At 41.4% G+C, this 17,121-nt stretch overlaps 1 protein-coding gene and 1 long non-coding RNA gene across 2 annotated transcripts; one reads left to right on the top strand and one right to left on the bottom strand.

The window, feature by feature from the left end:
* Positions 1 to 162: 162 nt before the first annotated feature.
* LOC139792438 (uncharacterized) lies at positions 163 to 7,463 on the bottom strand. The gene is made up of 3 exons (XR_011724277.1): positions 5,580 to 7,463; positions 3,577 to 3,708; positions 163 to 358 (listed from the first exon to the last, which is right to left on the bottom strand). It is a non-coding gene; the product is annotated as an uncharacterized lncRNA (long non-coding RNA).
* Positions 7,464 to 8,609: 1,146 nt separating this feature from the next.
* On the top strand, positions 8,610 to 15,808 carry IL6 (interleukin 6). The gene is made up of 4 exons (XM_071735729.1): positions 8,610 to 9,091; positions 9,209 to 9,322; positions 9,575 to 9,721; positions 11,947 to 15,808. Exons 1-4 carry the CDS (start codon positions 8,813 to 8,815, stop codon positions 12,136 to 12,138), a joined length of 732 nt encoding a protein of 243 aa, XP_071591830.1. The 5' UTR covers positions 8,610 to 8,812; the 3' UTR covers positions 12,139 to 15,808.
* Positions 15,809 to 17,121: the final 1,313 nt, after the last annotated feature.

The raw sequence follows: 17,121 nt of genomic DNA, 5'->3' as shown, positions 1-17,121 counted from the left end.
AAATCTGCAGTCTAAAGGGTCTTACAATCCCATCACATTGCTTAGGAGAAAAAATTGTCAGTTGTGCACTTAACTACTCAGAGGGCAAAGCATGCACCAGCAATGGGCTGTGGCTGCAAAACCTTTCAACTTGTCTCTCTTTGCCCTTCTGTAAGACAAAAGAAGCCCTACCAAAATCAGTGGAGTTGCAACAGCACAAAACATGTGCAATGGTTTCCTGTGGGTGAGGGGTAGAGCTGAAGAAAAAGACCATTCAGTGAACAGTAAGTAAATGGTTCCAAATTATAATCTGGAGCTGGAAGCAGGGGGGGAGACAAAGTCTTCACAGATTCAAATTGCATTTAGCTACTAGCTTTGCCTGTTAATAAAAAGCAATGAACACATCAGTGTCTCAAAACTTCCTTTTTTAAAACCTATCTGGTTTCAAGACTGTGCTGCTTTGGAGGTGAGAGAAGTGAATGCTATTTTGAGATGCTGCAAAACATTTTTCATGGTCAACACAAAGCCACAGTGTTTTTTAATATTTGTGATTAAAATAGAGTCCTAGGGTCCAGGCATCCATCATACTGACACAAGTGTTCTGGCAGACATGCAGGGCCTTAGACAACAGAATAGATCCCAATGAAAACTGATTTTTTGTGACATTCCTTTCGCGGGTTAGTTTCAAACTAGATCCTTTCCCCAGTCTGACACAGCTGCTCAAACTCCAGTGCTAATACACATGGGAGGTGGTGAGAAAAAGTGACTTGTGGCAGAAGTCAGACTACAGACTGGCAGTGACACTCTTTTTGGTAGCACCTTTCCCACATTGATATCAGCTCATAACAGTTGTGGAACCATGTGTTCTGTGTCAGGCAGAAAGCAGCAGATTTCACTAAACTGGCATGTGGCACCCAGGCTAAATGGGAGGCATAGCTCATAACTGCATAGCAGTCTCCAAGAAATATCTTCTATAGGACTTTAAAAAATTCCTTTAAAACAATCAGTAGATAATAAAATTTTTTAAAGTAGCAGTATTTAAAAATGTATAAAATATGTGACTTCACCCCAGAAATTTTGCTCAGACTGCTATAAACACATAATGAGAATACTGTGAAATGAAACACAGAAGTTTCATTTATCCTTTCTTAAAAAGTTTTTGCTCTCTGTTTATGTTTTCCAAGGGTTACTGCATTCACAGAGAACAAAGAGAATACCTGCATACACCTAGGCATGTTTGAAAGCCTAAACACTTCACCCTGACAAGTCCAGACAAGCAGTATCAGAAAAAAGTAGACCATAGACATCCCATCATTTAAGCATTTACAAATAGCAGTAAAGAAGAAATAAAGTAAGAGCAGCAGGGAGTGATGGTTGATGATGCAGAGCTGAAGTACTAAGGGAGATACCCAAGGTATTCCCTCTCCCCACCAGAGCTGCCATGGTCACACGTAGCTTCAGGCGTGGGAAAGAGATGGGGGGTTTCAGCTCACAGAAATTCAACTTGACTGCTTCTCTTCTGGGTTTTATTTTCAACTTTTGGTTTCACATGTATTTTTAACATCAGTGTGGGGAAATGGAGTACATTCTGCATTGGGGATGAGCGATACCAGGGGACTTCACAGCACACAGCACCTGACTGGGGCAGGGAGAGCCCCGGTGTTCCCCTGCCAGGCATGGGCAGAGCCTCCACCAAGGAAGGAGTAGAGTGAGAGCTGTTTTGATGCAAGAGCTCTTGCACCAGCCCATAACAAAAGTCCAGGAAGAGGAGCTTTTCCCCCTCAGAACTCAGACATCTCTCCAGAGCAGCCAGGAGCCTTTCTCCCTTAGAATCAAACACCCAAAACCCTCCTGAGTTTCACCATACAGACCAGCTCTTCCTTCCAAAAGACAGCCCAGAGAGGAAGTGAGGCCCTCACTCCTGCCCAAGCTTACACAACTGCTCTGAGGTCAGAGCACTCCTTGGGAATTACTTTTTATTTCTGCCCAATGGCCAAATTTCTTGTACTGCACACTTGAGCAAGCATCTCCTGGAATCCAGGTCAGCCCTTCCAGGTGGCAAGGGGACTCCTAACCTTGTCTTTCTGATTAAAGAAATAGTTCACTTTAAGAGGATCAAATGGAAAATATCCAGGCCAAGATTATTCTAAGGATCTGGTGGACTTTCCTGTAAAGTAGAAAATCTGGGTTCATAATCCCTTTAAACAGGGAAGGGATATGATTCAACATCTCCCACACATCCTGGTTAGGCAATCTGAATAAAAAGAATCAGACCATGTAACTGGCCATCTGAAGGAAAAAACTAGTTGACCTAGACCACTTGAAACCTTTGGTGATGAGATTAAAGCTCCTATAGCCAGTCTAGCTTCTGGGATGCTTTTGCTTCAAAAACAGTAGTGCGGGAAGGGTGAACATCAAAGATCCAACCTATTAATCCTATTATAGTGTGCTGGCATGTAATTAGAAAGGGCTCCCACTGTAGTAAGTAGGTTCTCTTTCACAAATTCAGTTTAGAACCGTAAAGGAGTTTGCTAGAATTCAGAAAGGAACAAAGACAAAAAAACCCCAATGTGTAAGGCACTTTCTGAGTTGTGATATTCAGGTTTCTCAACAAACGGATGATCAAAGTGACAAACACCACAGCAGCTCCACCGTGTCACTACAGGAGCCCTGAGCTAGAAAATCTTAATGAAACTGCACAATAGTTATTGCAGGTGTATAGTGCATTATGGTTTTCTAGTTAGCCATCTCCTAATTAAAAATTCCAACACTCTGTCAAACTGTCAAAGAAACATTACCCCTCAGAAGGAGTGCACTGAAGCCTTGCATCACATTCTAGCAAAGGAGTTAAAATCACTTTATCAGTGGCCCTGCTCAGCACTACTTCCACATCATAGCATATGTAGAAGAGAGATCTCCAGTTGGACAGTCTACATGACTCATTACACTCACATGGAATATAAATTACATCTACCCACACTCAGATCTATTTCCCTATTCTAACCTCTAATGTAGAAATTAAGCTTTCCGAAGAATGAGAAATACTATTTCTTGCATCATTTTGCACAACAGTGGCAAAAATGACTGCTTGTAACCCCCATCCGCTGGTCTCAGTGCAGAAAGAAACTGCTGCTATCCGGGAAAAAATACAAAAATATTGTTAAGTGACTTGGGTTATGTGTAAGTAATTTATCAAGTCATATAAAGGCAATCACCAGTAAAAGCAGAATAAGGATGTACAGCTAAATGTCAAACAGAGCAAGACAATAATCCAATAAAGAGATTATGGACACCAAAAAATAAAGCACGAATGAGGGTAAACACATTTAGATCTACAGATGTCATCCAGCAACTCATCAGACTTATACGTAAGAGTGAAATAGATCCTATGGTTACTGAATACACTAGACTTGGTGTGCATTCAGCAGTGTTATTACTTTATGGGTAAACACCCTTTTGGTTTCCTTTGACATTGAGGAAGCTCCTCAGAGAGAGAAGTTGCCTTTTGGATGCTGTGTAAAACATAATCCACATATAATATACTATACTACAACAAGCAAACAATAATGATAACATATACTTTTACCATTCAGTTACCTGCCATACACTCAGGTTCTTCACTGTGTTCTCTTCTCAGCTTCGTCATCTTTCCTGGTGATTGAAAAATCTCACTCTTCCTCTTTGTCATACAACTTCTTCAAATTTTTTTCTTTCATGCTTAGAAAAGACCTCAAAGGGAAACAAGAAGTTCCTTAAACACAAGTGGAATTTACGGTGAATTTAGTTTTAAAAGGAGACATAGATTTTTCCATAGAAACACATCTCAACAACAATTAAAACACAATACTCATAAAAACAGATCCTTGTCAAACAGTGGATGATGATCACAAACAAGCCAGATAACTGTGCTGGTATCGTGCTTGTAAAAGGCCACTGGGCTATTTCTAAGTTGGCCAGTTCTCTGCTCTGGGGTCTCATGCAGCCCTACAAAGAGGCATCACCCACTACACCAGGCACACTGCACCGTGGTGGAGACAAAGCAAGAGTTTCCTTCCTTCTATGAGAAAATTTGTGGACTTCCTTCCTGGTGCTTTCATTGGTGCTGCCACAGCAGTGAAGTGCTCCTAGTGCAAATCTAAGTTCACTGTTGAGTATTATATTATTCCCATTCTGGAGTTAAAATGCTTGAAATCATTTTGATTCGAAGATGTGACCTGTAGCATTTGGATATTCCCCAAGAACAGTTACCTCTAGGACTTCTTTTGCCTAGGATTCCATACCTGCCCGCCTGACAGTGGATTAGAGAAGACCATGGCATGATATATCTTGTCAAGATTAAACAGATAAAGCTGAAAAACAGAACATAATTTAAAACTAACATTTTTTTCCTCTAAACCTCTGGTTTGGCTTAAGGCATGGAAATTCATGGTATTTGCATATGATGCACTCAAGAAAATACTTTTAAGTCTATTACTACACATCCTAGTCTCGTTTAAAAATTATGCAAGTCTGCCTTTGGGGAAGAAAAATAAGCAGTCCCCAGAGCTTTTCACCAAAAAATCCCCAAGCAACTCTGCAGTTCCCTGGCACACAACCAAGAGACAATCAAAGAACTTGTAAAGCCACAAAAGCAAAGGGCTGTTAGCCAAGCTCACCAGCACTCTGGTGACGTGCAGCTTCTCAAAGCAATGTTTGCTTATGAGAAACATGATCACAGGGTATCAATGACCTGTTCAACCTGTTCATTTTAAATACAGTACATGGCAGTTTGGCTTAGCACTCACACTTTCAATTTCTCAGTGGAGCCAGAGGTGACCATGTATTTGAAAATGCAAAGGAAAAAAAATATTCCAATATTTGAGGTTTGGGACTTCTGATGAGCACTGTTGAAAACTATACTAGTAGTGCTTTGTACCACAAAAACTCCAGAAAATGTAGAGAGGCAAATAAGCATTTACAAACCCTGTACTGCCAAAGAATGTTCAATAGAGAGGTTCCTAAAAGAAATGAAATCTAGAATGGGTGACGTGTTGAAATCTTGATGCACTATAAAGAACTCGCTTCCACTTTTTACAAGATCTATAGAAACCCAAGATTCCTCATTGCAAGCTTTGAGGGATTCAACCAAAAACATATCAGGGGAACTGGACATCAGCTTTCCACCTCATTTGACACATTTGGAAGTTACTTGTTTAGTCATTCTGATGATCCCACTTGAACAGTCTACCAACAATTGGCTTTTTGTTCCACATACAAACACTTTTACAGAAGAACAACACATTTTCAGTTGAATCCCTTCTCTGGTTATCAACAGTACAATTTGAAGTCAATCTCCAAACAAACAGTAGGAGTGTGTATCACAATTGCAGAACAGTGGAGGTTTTCAGAAAAAAAGAAGAAACAGTCAAACCAACCACACAAATCAGAGTGGAACATACTGAAGCCCTAGTAATTCTCCTTCCTTTTTAAAATACCTTATTTTTCCACCTGGAAATGCCTTTTAGTTGACTCGCAGCACTCCACAAGCAAGGTTTCCTGATGCTGCCAGTAAGCACTGGTTTTTACCTCAGCCCATGGTGGGGCTCCTTGCAGACAGGTACCTGCTGGCTGACAGAAGTGGGGTGGCAAGCTTTGCCCGGGACAGCCCTGCATTCTGTAGAATTCTTCAGTGGCAGTAGCATTTCCATGCTGGTGTCACCCAGCTCTCCCAAGAACAGCCCCCTGTCTGCAAGTTTCCCAGGCTATCAGAAGCAACAGTGGCATGGGCTTGCTCCCAGGCACAGTGATTCTAGAAGAAACCAAACACACTCTGGAATGGGCTTGTGAGTTGCCATAACAAACCTAGAAAACAGAGTTTGATGTGTGAAATTACCCTGGAACAGCTCCCTGGCTATAAACTCATCTTTGACTTTAACTGGGAGTAAAATTCATGTGTGGACAGTGTGAGAGATTTTTTTTACAACATTCAGAACCAGCCCTTCTACTCCCACAGAAATGTACAGGAGTAGTGCTCATCACCCAGACAGAAGAAAAAGTTGAATGAACAAAGAGAATTCCTGAAATATCATTTTAGGAAGGTTTTGTATGTTAGGATGCAGCCATTTGGTTTATAGTACAGATGACAAGAAAAATAAAGGAATCTGTACAGTGAAATGAAGAACAATAGCAATAAAAGGATACAACAGTAATCTGCAGGATTACAAAGACACTATGCAGGAAAAAAAAAAATCCCTCTGTACCTAGAAATTACACCTTAGAGTCCCAGTAATACTACTTACACATTTTACACACATTACAGGCAAATCTCCTGATCTGTAGCTAACTTATGAGCAAGTGCTGTTCCTTCACAGCTTACTACACTTTGAACAACGTGGCTACTGATGAATCAGTGTAACTCAGTGTAGTACAATGCAGAATAATTAATTCCCATTAAATCCTCACCAAACTTTAACCACCATTATAAGCAGGTCATAACAAAGTATTTCTTTTATGTGCTGTCCCAATTAGAAAAGTGCTTTTCCATAAGAAACTGTCCAGAGCAATAGCAAAAGTATTTTAATGCTGTTGTGTAGATTTGAGTTCCTCTTTTCCTTGAATGCTACCCTTTGTCCTAGATTATCAAACTGAGTTTCTAAGGCTTTAATGAGCAACTTCCACTGGAGCATGTAAGTATATTTTGTACTTGTGAAAAGTCACACAGACAGTCATATAAAAGAGTAAACAAAGCCCTAAAATGCTAAAGGAGACATTAATAGCTGAAGGCTTAGAGACTTTCAGATGAGGGATAACAGTTGAAAATTAATTTCACTCTTAAGATGTAACTACACACATCAGCAAGACTGATCCCTGTATAACAGTGATCAGCCAAAAAAATGTTATCTGGGAATTGCTGAGGAACTGACATTTTCATGACACCAGGAGAAAAGGATAAGTCATAAATTAAGGTTACAAAAGTTAAAACTGCAGAGCTACAAACAAGACTAATTTACAGAATGCCTGCTGAAAACACATTTGTAAGGAAATGTAGTCTTCTACCAAGAAGACTATTGGCTAGTTTAGGATTAGTCAGCGTTGTCACTTGGGTTTGGTAAAGGAAAAGTTTGTCTTCAGTGTATGGGCTGCCTGACAGTAGAAGGAAATCCCTCTCTGAAACATGCACATCCATATTGGGAGTTCCCATCCCTCCAGTATCTGCACCTGATGGTTATCAGAAGGCAAATCCCAGGCTTGTTGGGAGCATTGAGCTCACCTGGTCTGGTTGTTTTCATCCTCTGGCACCTTGGAATTGGTTTGGTAGTAGTCTAACATACCATTAGCAATATGCCTTATTCTTACACCCACCACCACTAAGCAGCTGAGGGAGAACTAACATTACATAAGATTATTGCTATGGCTTCCTCACTCAGGGAACAGAGCAGGGGTCAATTGCTGCTGTTGAAAAATCAGTCTCGCTTGCTTGCTTTTCAGTTCTAATATCTCTACACCAGGCAGCTGCCTTTCCACCGGCAAAACGGAAAGTTTAACAACAACAACAAAAAAAATACTAGTACTCTGCTTCTTTTATGAGGTTCTCTAACCAAGCTGAAAGTGAATTAGCTGCATTTGAGCTTTTTTAAAGGGAGAGTCCAAGTGAGGACAGCCCAGTTCAGTCACTGTATTCTCTCCCTCTCTAATTTCCCTTATATCCCATGTTCTGGGTGTTCTCCACTCTTCACCTCCCTGTTGGCACCCCCCAAAGCAGAATCAGGTCTTACTCTGGTCTTCCTTAGATGAAAAAAAAATGGCACTGAGTTCATAAGGGAAAAAAAAAATAAAAATCAGTTTGGCTAAAAGGAGACCAAGGCATTCCAAAAGTTCAGTGTCAGCATGCCGTGCACTGTTTGACTCAGTCCATGCTCTACATGCCTCAGCCAAATAGGCACACTTGCCCTGAGTGAAGAGTTCCTCTGTGAAAGGCCAAAATTCCCGCTGCACCTCCCAGGTAGGCAGAAAGAGATAAGGCTGGAGATAACGGGGAACTTAGTGGCGTTTCCTGCAGCCACCCTCCTATGGTAGCTGTAGGAGCTGGCTTTGGTCCATCCCCTATGCATTTAAAGCACACGAACGGGATGTATTTCATCCAGGGCGAGGAGAGGCAGCTTGGTGACTTCCACACACCCAGCACCTAAATTCGTGCATTTAATTTCACATCTATAAATAATAAAAATAGCTGGGACATAGAGATAAGCATACATAACAAAAAGTGCATAAAGCATTAAAGCACATTAAAATATCAACATATATTAAAATATATAAAAATATATTACACGAATAAAGCATGGAAGTAGGGAGGTACGATTTCAAAAACTTTCCATGCGGCTGGAGCTGGCAGGCTCAGAGGCTGCCGGCAGCGAGACCGGGCGGTTCCGACTTCAGTTAGGTTTCCCTAATTTCAGCCCCGGGTCTGAACCCGACCCCAACCCCGGTGGTCCCGGCGCCGCGGGCCAGGTGAGCCAGCGGCGGCTGCGGGTGTGCGGGGGGGCTGCGGGTAGCCCGGTCCTCAAGGAGTTACGGTGCAGAAGCCCGATGACTTCATGCTCCCTCCGGCCGCTCTCGGCTGGCCCCCCCGGCCCAATTTCACAATCCCGCCGTGTTCGGATGGGACGAACGCTGTGTCAAGCCCAGCGCGCTCCGCCACGCACACACCCCCGTGTTCTCATGCCGGATTTTCCCGGGCCATGAATAATCTCGAAGCCCCCTCGATAAATACACGTTCAGGGATGCCCGGAGCTCATTCAACCCGCCAGCCTCGCCGACGAGAAGGGGGCCGGGGCCGTAGCCGAGAAGCCACACCATGAAGTTTCCCCAGGGCTGCGACCGTGATCATGACCGCGCCATCAGCAGCAGCCGCCGCCGGCCGCCCCCCCTCCGCCCCGCCGCCGCCTCCTCCTCCCTCCCGCTGCTGCTCCTCCTGCTGCTGCCGGGGGCCGCCGCCTCCCCGCTCCCCGCTGCCGACAGCTCGGGGGAGGCTGAGCTGGAGGGTGCGGCGGCGGCGGGGCGGAGGGCGGCCCTGTCCGACTGTGTGCAGCTGTCCCGGTTGCTGCATGCCCGGGCGGCCCAGCTGCAGGAGGAGGTGGGTAACGGGGCGGCCCGGGGCTACCACGCTCCTCACTCAACCACAGACCGCCCGGGTTTGGGGTGGCTGCCTTCGGGCAAGGCGCGACCAAACTTCTTGGTGTCTCTTCCCCAGATGTGCGAGAAGTTTACCGTCTGCGAGAACAGCATGGAAATGCTCGTCAGGAACAACCTCAACCTCCCCAAGCTGACAGAGGAAGATGGGTGTCTGTTCGCCGGCTTCGATGAGGCAAGGAAACACTCTTCTTTCTGGTCTAATCTATACCTGGGGCACTTTTTGCCTGCTCAAAAACAAACAGACAAACAAACAAAACCGCGGGAAGCTGACCTAAAGATTTGTGCCGGCTCCAGCTGCTTTTGGCATGATGCAGCCCCCACGCTCTGTAGCAGCATCACCCCACTCACCTGCGCTGCATGCCCGATACTGCGATCGAGGCATTGCTGAGCTGTAACTGACTTTCTCACCTTTCTCTCATTTCAGGATAAATGCCTGAGGAAAATCTCCAGCGGCCTTTATACATTTACAACATACCTTGAATACATAAAAGAAACTTTTACTAGTGAAAAGCAAAACATCGAATCACTATGCTATAGCACAGAGCACCTGGCACGAACCGTAAGACAGATGGTGAGTTCACTTTAAATTCACTCTGATAATTGTTACGGCTTAGCACTGACGTGGTCAGAGAAACAGGATGCTATGTGAAGTTTCCCCACTTTCGTTTCTCTCAGAAGCAGCAGGTAATTATGGTTCCCTTATGATCAGATACTTACCCTTATGACTAGCTACAAAGTTTCATAAGATTGTTTTCTTTAAGAAACAACTTTTCTTCCTACTTTTTATTGTTATTTCTAATTTCCAAACCAACAATTAAATGCATCATACTGTTTTAAGAGCAATGCTAAAACTTCTCAGGGAGCTTTTTCCTAATCGTGGAACTGAAGTTCAGTCCAAGCCTTCAAGTGTTGCCATCCCTTGAAAAACAGAAATTAGTAACTTTTTTTTTTTTTTAAAGCCCACATAAAGGCAAATACATTTTTAAAGTATTGTTAATCTTTAAAACTCCAGTAGCTTTAAAACTATCAGTAGCTTGGAAATAAAGGCAGCTAAATTCAGAAAATAATAGTTTGACTGAACAAAAGGTGCTGCCTATTGAAAAGCACACATTTATTTCACTTGCAATCATCGTGAAAAAAATTTCCTGGTTTAAAAACACCCAGCTCTCTTTCAATTCAGTAAACTCAATACTATCAATTTCCAGTAGTAATTTCCTATGCTTTGGAGAACTTTGAAAGATCACACTTCAAAAACTCGCTTCATTCCTGGAATTAATAATAATGGTGTTAATAATCCTTAACATGAATACTTCCTTTGTTGTCAGGGTAACTATTTACCTGGGTAAATACCACCCAGGTGAGTAAGGACAGCAAAAATCTCAGGCTATTATTTCCTTGAAGGTGTTTTTCAGAATCTGAAAAACCCAATGTGTGTTTGCCATACCTTTCCTAACATATTTGTTTATGTCCATCATTCTTTAAGCAAAAGGGAACTGAACTACATTTTTTCACCTTGTGCTAGCTAAGAATAATAGTCTTGTCATATGACATCAAGTAACTATTGGCTTCCAACTTGATGTTTGCAGAAAGGTCTTTTCATGACCTGGGGAGACCAGCTTTTTTTAAAAATTGGCAGCATTGAGGTTAATTAGAACAAGAAGAATTAAAGTAATCAAAATCAAAACCTGCACTTGTTAAAACTATAGTTTTTGAGAAAGAGAGGAGTCAATCTCCAGGTGGAATTTTTTCTTTACAAGAGAGGTCCATCTGCTATTTAGTTAAGGCAAGAAGATAGGACAAAGGACAAAACCTGTCACTTCTGTCAGGTAAATCTGTCAGCATGATACCTATCTGGATATCCAGATACAAACTGTTACAGTGTGCAGCAAGGGGTTGGATATACCAGTAACTGGTTCTGTGATCAGAATCCACTGCCAAATTCATATCCTACTGAAATTTGAAAAAGATGTTCTGGCAGGAGGCATGCATGTTTTTGTCACTTGTTAAAGGGTATGGGAGATCATAAAACTAGGAAGGAGCAAGTATTTTCTTTTTAAACTTCAAGACAACCAATCATCTAAAACAGCTCCGTGATTTGGGTGAGTGACTCCCATTTTCAGAAGTCACCTACCCACTTCACAGGATAAGTTTTTAAAAGGTATTTGTCTAACGGGTACCCAGTGCTGTCAGTCAGCATTAGAAACGCAACTCCTTTTACTCATTTTGCAGTCAGGAGCCCCACATATCAGTGAAAGTTGGTGACACGTAGTCTCCCACGTGCCTAAATGCCTGGAAAGTAAGAATTAAGCAGCTAAACAAGTTTGGCAACTGTTAATCTACTACAAAACGTGAGAGTATTCCAATGTCACAGAATTAAGTTAGGACTCAGGATGTAGCAACAAGTACAGGTCAGGACAAACCATGATCAGCATCTGCCCACCTAACCACACTGTTAACAAATAGCAAGAGAGGTGTATTGATCTGTTCAGTGCAGACTTGTTGGTCTTGGATGCTAGACCTTGCATCCAAACCCAAACAAAGAGTACAGATCAGAGGAGAGAACCCCCAGTCCTTCCAGTTACCACAGCAGGCACCAACATACCTCAAAGCCCACCACAAAGCAAGGGGTGCAGGAATGCACAGGTCCTGGGGCTGGGAGGGGGAGATGACATCCACAATACAGAAAGGGTGGCTACACAGTGGGTCAAGAACCTATTACACATATAAACTGATGCTCACCAACAAGCTCCACTGCAACATTTTAACTGGGGGACCCCAATATTGTGTTTTTCACAGGTGATCAATCCTGAGGAAGTGACCATCCCAGAGTCAGCTACCCGGAAATCCCTCCGCACAAAGCTGAAGTCCAATAAGACCTGGATAGAGAAAATCACCACTCACCTCATCCTCCGAGACTTTACTTCATTTATGGAGAAAACTGTGAGGGCTGTTCGCTATTTGAAAAACACCAGGAGTTTCAGTGTCTGAATGTTTTAGTTCAGGCACAATCCTTTCTTACAATCTGTCATGTGGCAGATGACAGTGTTGTTCTGTTTTAAGAACTAGAAATAGTAACAATGGTTTGCATTTATATACATGCTTATTTCCTTCTGGGAACCTATTTATTGTATTTAAAATATTTATTGATTTCTAATGTTTCCTATTTATATTTTTGATATTTAGAAATAATTTAAATGAAGGACCTATTTTATTTCATTTCTACTGACACTATTCAGAATACAAACTTATTTAATATGCATTCAACAAAACAATATTTTCAAAAGCCAGAAAAAACGTTGTATAACTTATGCTTTTAAAATATTTGAGACTGTATTTATGACTTATTTATTTTTTTTTTTAACAAATAAAAGCTATCTGAACAAAACAAGCCACAACTGGAGAACCTGTTTGTATTTTAAATAAGACTAAGGAACACTTGTCTGTATAATCAGGTCATTAATCTACATAGTGCATATGTACACACATACACAGACAGCTTAATCAATATATAAGTCTTAAAGTGGGATATAAAAGAACCAGATGCATGAAACATGACATCTAATGAACACAAAGTATCATTGCTCTTGAGAAACAAATTAACAGTTCCCCTAGTCATAAAAATTGTAATTGTAAGCATCTCCTTACAAGTCAGGTAACCTCTTTTTTTAAACAAATAAAATGGTAAGACATAAACAGCTCTGACATACTCTGAAATACTATTATCTGATTAGAATTACTGCTGGCATCCAAGAGAACTTTCCCAGTTTGCCTCAACATCTTTCCCACCCCCACCCCTGAGAAGCAGGAAAAAAACAAACAGATTCTTTCCTAAGGTGATCTAAATTAACATATTGCTGCTGATATATCAATGACTGTTGGCAATTGTCTTTAGTAGTTTATATTCCACCACAATGGACAGGCCACATAACACAAACTTATTTTCTTCAATACTGTAGAGAGAAACAAACAAACAAACAAAACAAAAGAGGTCCTTAACCTGAGTACAAAACCACCAAAACATTTCTGAGCTGTATCATCACCTTCATTTTAGCTCTGCAGGTAAGTCCTGAGGAATTCACAGCCCAAACAAGGGGTACAAGCAAGAACCTCTCCAGCTTTGTCCCCACAAGTGGTGGAACATTAATTACCCTCTCTTTTGCTAACCAGCACAGTGGTACAGATGAGGAGATGAAAGGCAAGCCCTGGAATGTGGATGAGGAGGTCAGTGAATTCTCCTCTTCCCCTGAGCCATCTGATTATCCACACACACACATTCCACCACTGGAGATGCCAAAACTGTGACCAGTCCACCCAAAGCCTGCATCTCAAGAGCCTCAAAACAAAACAAACCACAGCTTTGCCCAATATGGTCAAACCAACGTCTCCAGTTGTGCAACAGCTCAAGACGGAATGAGGAGACATCAAGGTGGTCACTTTCAAGATGTCTGTGGTGAATGAGTTTTTCTCACAACACAGATGATCTCAGCTGTCCTGGCATGTGCTCTATGAGACACAGGAAAGCCTGGTTTGGCTTTTTCACAGCTTACCTTCACAGAGATTTTCTCAGTGACCACTTGGTTGAAGACCAATTTTTTTTATTTCGACAATAGCTGTGAGACTCAAATGTGAATTCCACATTTGACCTTTTAAGGACTTTCTAGTATGTGAGAAGAAGGCAAGAAGAGAGACAGACAAAAGAAAAAAAAAAAAAAAAAAAAAAAGACACGTGCTGGACTCATCCCTCCCAGTAGTGGGTGGCTGCCCGAGGTCATCATTAGCTACATTGTACACTACAGGTAAACAAACACCGATTTTCTCCTTGAATGCCAGGAAGCATCCAAGATACAAGGTACTGAAGTCTACTGCAATTGATAGCCAAGCACCCACACTTCCCACCAGCACCAATTCAGCTGGTGGCCACCTCAGGTTGTCCACAATTCTAGTCAAGATGTAAATGCTACTACATTTCAGGATGTAGACGATGAACAAAAATTACCACTGGCTGGGTGGGAAGGTCAACTTTCAAGTCATTCTGCAGGGAAGGTTCTCTCTGCTGCTACTGCTGAGTTGCCATCATTTTACCTATGGATTCTCCACAGCCACCTGCAAGTCTCAGGGTACTTGCAGGCAGCAGCTGCCTGGCTGGCCATCATTCCACTGTCACTGTGACAGCTTCAGGACTGGTCCCAGGATAAGCACTACGTGCTGAAATCTACACTCTTTGGTGCTTGTGGCACATGAAGACTTGCAGTGGGGAAATCATATAAAAGCCAGAAGAGAACTAAACACTGCTGACCGTGTCATGAGGCCTCTCAAACTAACCAATTTATCATCCCTTTTCCAGTTTATTATGTAGAAAATATTTTATAATAAGTAATAAATACAAAATGTTTATTTTAGTTGGCCGAGTAGCACAGACACATAAAAAACCCAGAACAATAAAAATGAACATTCCTCTTTAAAAAAAAAAAAAAAAAATCTATGCTCAAAAATAACTGTGCTATTCTGAGAAACAAAGAAATACCTGAGTGCTTCTATGGAAGAGAGCTCCCCCTAACTGAGAGCAAGCTTGCTGAGCAAGGCAAAAAAACCCCAAAAGAACAATGAACCCAAACCCAAAAAAGACCCAAATTTGTCTCTAAAAACCAGTAAACTAAACAGCAAAGAAGCATTTTGGATACTGCTGCTGTAAAGGACCAGCCTCTCCAAGACCCCAACCAGATGTTTCCCATGTTCCTATTGCACCCTTACTTGTTAACTTCACACATGGATTTCAAAATGCTCAAATTAGTAATTCCCCTTACTCCAAAAATTTGCTTTCCTAATGCAGGAAGAGGGTAAAGCTATGTTAAAAAGCATGCATACACCCTACAATGTGCAAAAAAAAGCCCACAGTATTAAGAAACTGTGTGCAAGATGAGAAACAAAATATTCCTTAGTGCTGTGGACATGACATTAAAATGCTAGACAAGAGAAAAAAATTAGGAAGACAATATAACTACAGTAATCTGTAACACATTTTCTTTAAAATTACAGTCTCTGAAGCTTCTTTTTATTTAATAAAAAAAATTCAGATTCTTGAAAAACTTTTTTCAAAAAATAATAAAACATTTCGGCCTCATCCACTTTGCAGGTCACAGTACCACCCCCTGCCCAGTAAGCCCATGTACTGATGTAAGCACTCAATTTTGGCAGAAAGAACAACAACCACTTTTAAAAGACTGTCTGCACCTTTAGTACCTTCACATATTTTATCAGTGGCTGATGGAAAGTGAGGGTAGATGCTAACAGAGTTAAGGAGCAGATGCTACAAGTGATGGAAAAGTTAAGGTGAAGCTGATGATCCATCGGGTCCATCAGCAGTAATGAGCCATTAAATCGGCTTTGCTGGATGGGAAACTTCCCAGTTTGCCACTGGTGTGACCAGTTTTTTCTGTATCCAATTAGAAGGATAAAAGTGTTGGAAAGGTAAGTATACAATAGCATATATCAGAGTCTAATGGTCAAGAAGTGTTGCCTAGATACATATGTATGTATTCCTACTAACCTTGTGATACTGGGTAGGAAGCTTCCTGCAAACCCTTGCTTCTCAAGTCTGATGATTAGGTCTGATCTCTCTCAGTGAATTTCTTTCTTCTTTGTAAAAGAAAAAAGAAAATCCACCCCTACACCCCCTGAAAATGCAACCGCTGCTGGCTCCTACACTGAAATACTATTTAATTGCTGACAAAATTTACTAATTTCTGTAAAATAAATACATTTGACTTTGACAGTCATCAGAAAACATACTACAGAAATTTTGCAGGCTGAATTTCTATTCAGTGACCAGAATCTAAGAGGATTCAATCTGTATGAAAAAAAAAATCTACTTCGAAAAATTTAAGCAATCTTCAGACTCAGAAAACCAAATCTGGTTTGCTCTGCCATACTTATTTCTATGAGACAGTGCTTACATAACTCAGCATTTTCATTATTTTATTCCTGTTCAGCTGTACAGAGGGCAAAATTCTGACTGGTTTCAGCAACAGCAAATATATTTATGATCAGTTCTTTCTTTATCCCTTTCATCTTATGTATTAATAGACACGGTCGTATATTCTGCACCACATAAATAAGGACATGATGCATAAGCAAATCATATTAGCTTTGTGCCCCAAGAGAATCCCATGCAGACAGAAGAATAAAATCACCTAGGGAAAGCTCTGGTCCTCAGCTCCACAGAAAAATTGCCTCCCACATCACCCCTGCTGCACAGCAATAGCCTTTGCCTCCTCTCCCAATTCCCACATACTGGGAGGAGACATAAAGGGAAAACGTACCATATATTGCCCATGCATGTGGATCCCACATAAACATGCATTAACAGACACTATCAAGCTTGACTATGAACACCCTCAAAGTAGAAGACCTATACTCCCCCTAATCATACAGCTCAGTAACTTGGGATAGGGCTAGGAATTAAAAAAATTAAAAAAAAAAAAAATTCCTAGAAGTGAGACCATTTGGGGTTCAGGCAGACGTACAGGTAATCTCCCAGTCTGGCAGGAAAGGGGCTGCTTTCAGGCTGTACTTCACAAATTGCACCCTTTAGGGATTCTCTACAAGAATAAAGAGGACACTGAGAAACAGAGTTGGAACAACTAGAAATCTGGGCTTATTTCATTTTCCAGGCTAATAATTCTTCCCCTGCTTTGTTGTTGCTCAAACTTATTTTTGATACAAGCTTGGAATTGACTTTTTAATCAGATGATATAATCAGAGTTAAATATCCTTTTCCACTTAGCAGATAAGCATCCTCTCTTACCCATCCCCTAATACTTGATTAGCATAAGCATAACCAAGAAACAATGCAAGTAACCCAAAAGGTTAACAAAGAAATGGCTATTGCATTGCACACCATCATGGAAAAGGATTTAGAAATTGTAATTAAGTAGTCACTTGTAAAAACTAAATTAGTCATATGACATTTAA

This window comes from Heliangelus exortis, chromosome 2, assembly GCF_036169615.1.
Source record: "Heliangelus exortis chromosome 2, bHelExo1.hap1, whole genome shotgun sequence".
NCBI lineage: Eukaryota > Metazoa > Chordata > Aves > Apodiformes > Trochilidae > Heliangelus > Heliangelus exortis.
This window is presented reverse-complemented; position numbering and strand designations above follow the sequence as displayed.

Bases quoted from the DNA above. Each gene is read 5' to 3' on its own strand.
- IL6 (XM_071735729.1), top strand. From the start codon at position 8,813: ATGAAGTTTCCCCAGGGCTGCGACCGTGATCATGACCGCGCCATCAGC. The intron at 9,092-9,208 runs GTGGGTAACGGG...TCTCTTCCCCAG, and splicing joins CGGCCCAGCTGCAGGAGGAG to ATGTGCGAGAAGTTTACCGT. The intron at 9,323-9,574 runs GCAAGGAAACAC...CTCTCATTTCAG, and splicing joins TGTTCGCCGGCTTCGATGAG to GATAAATGCCTGAGGAAAAT.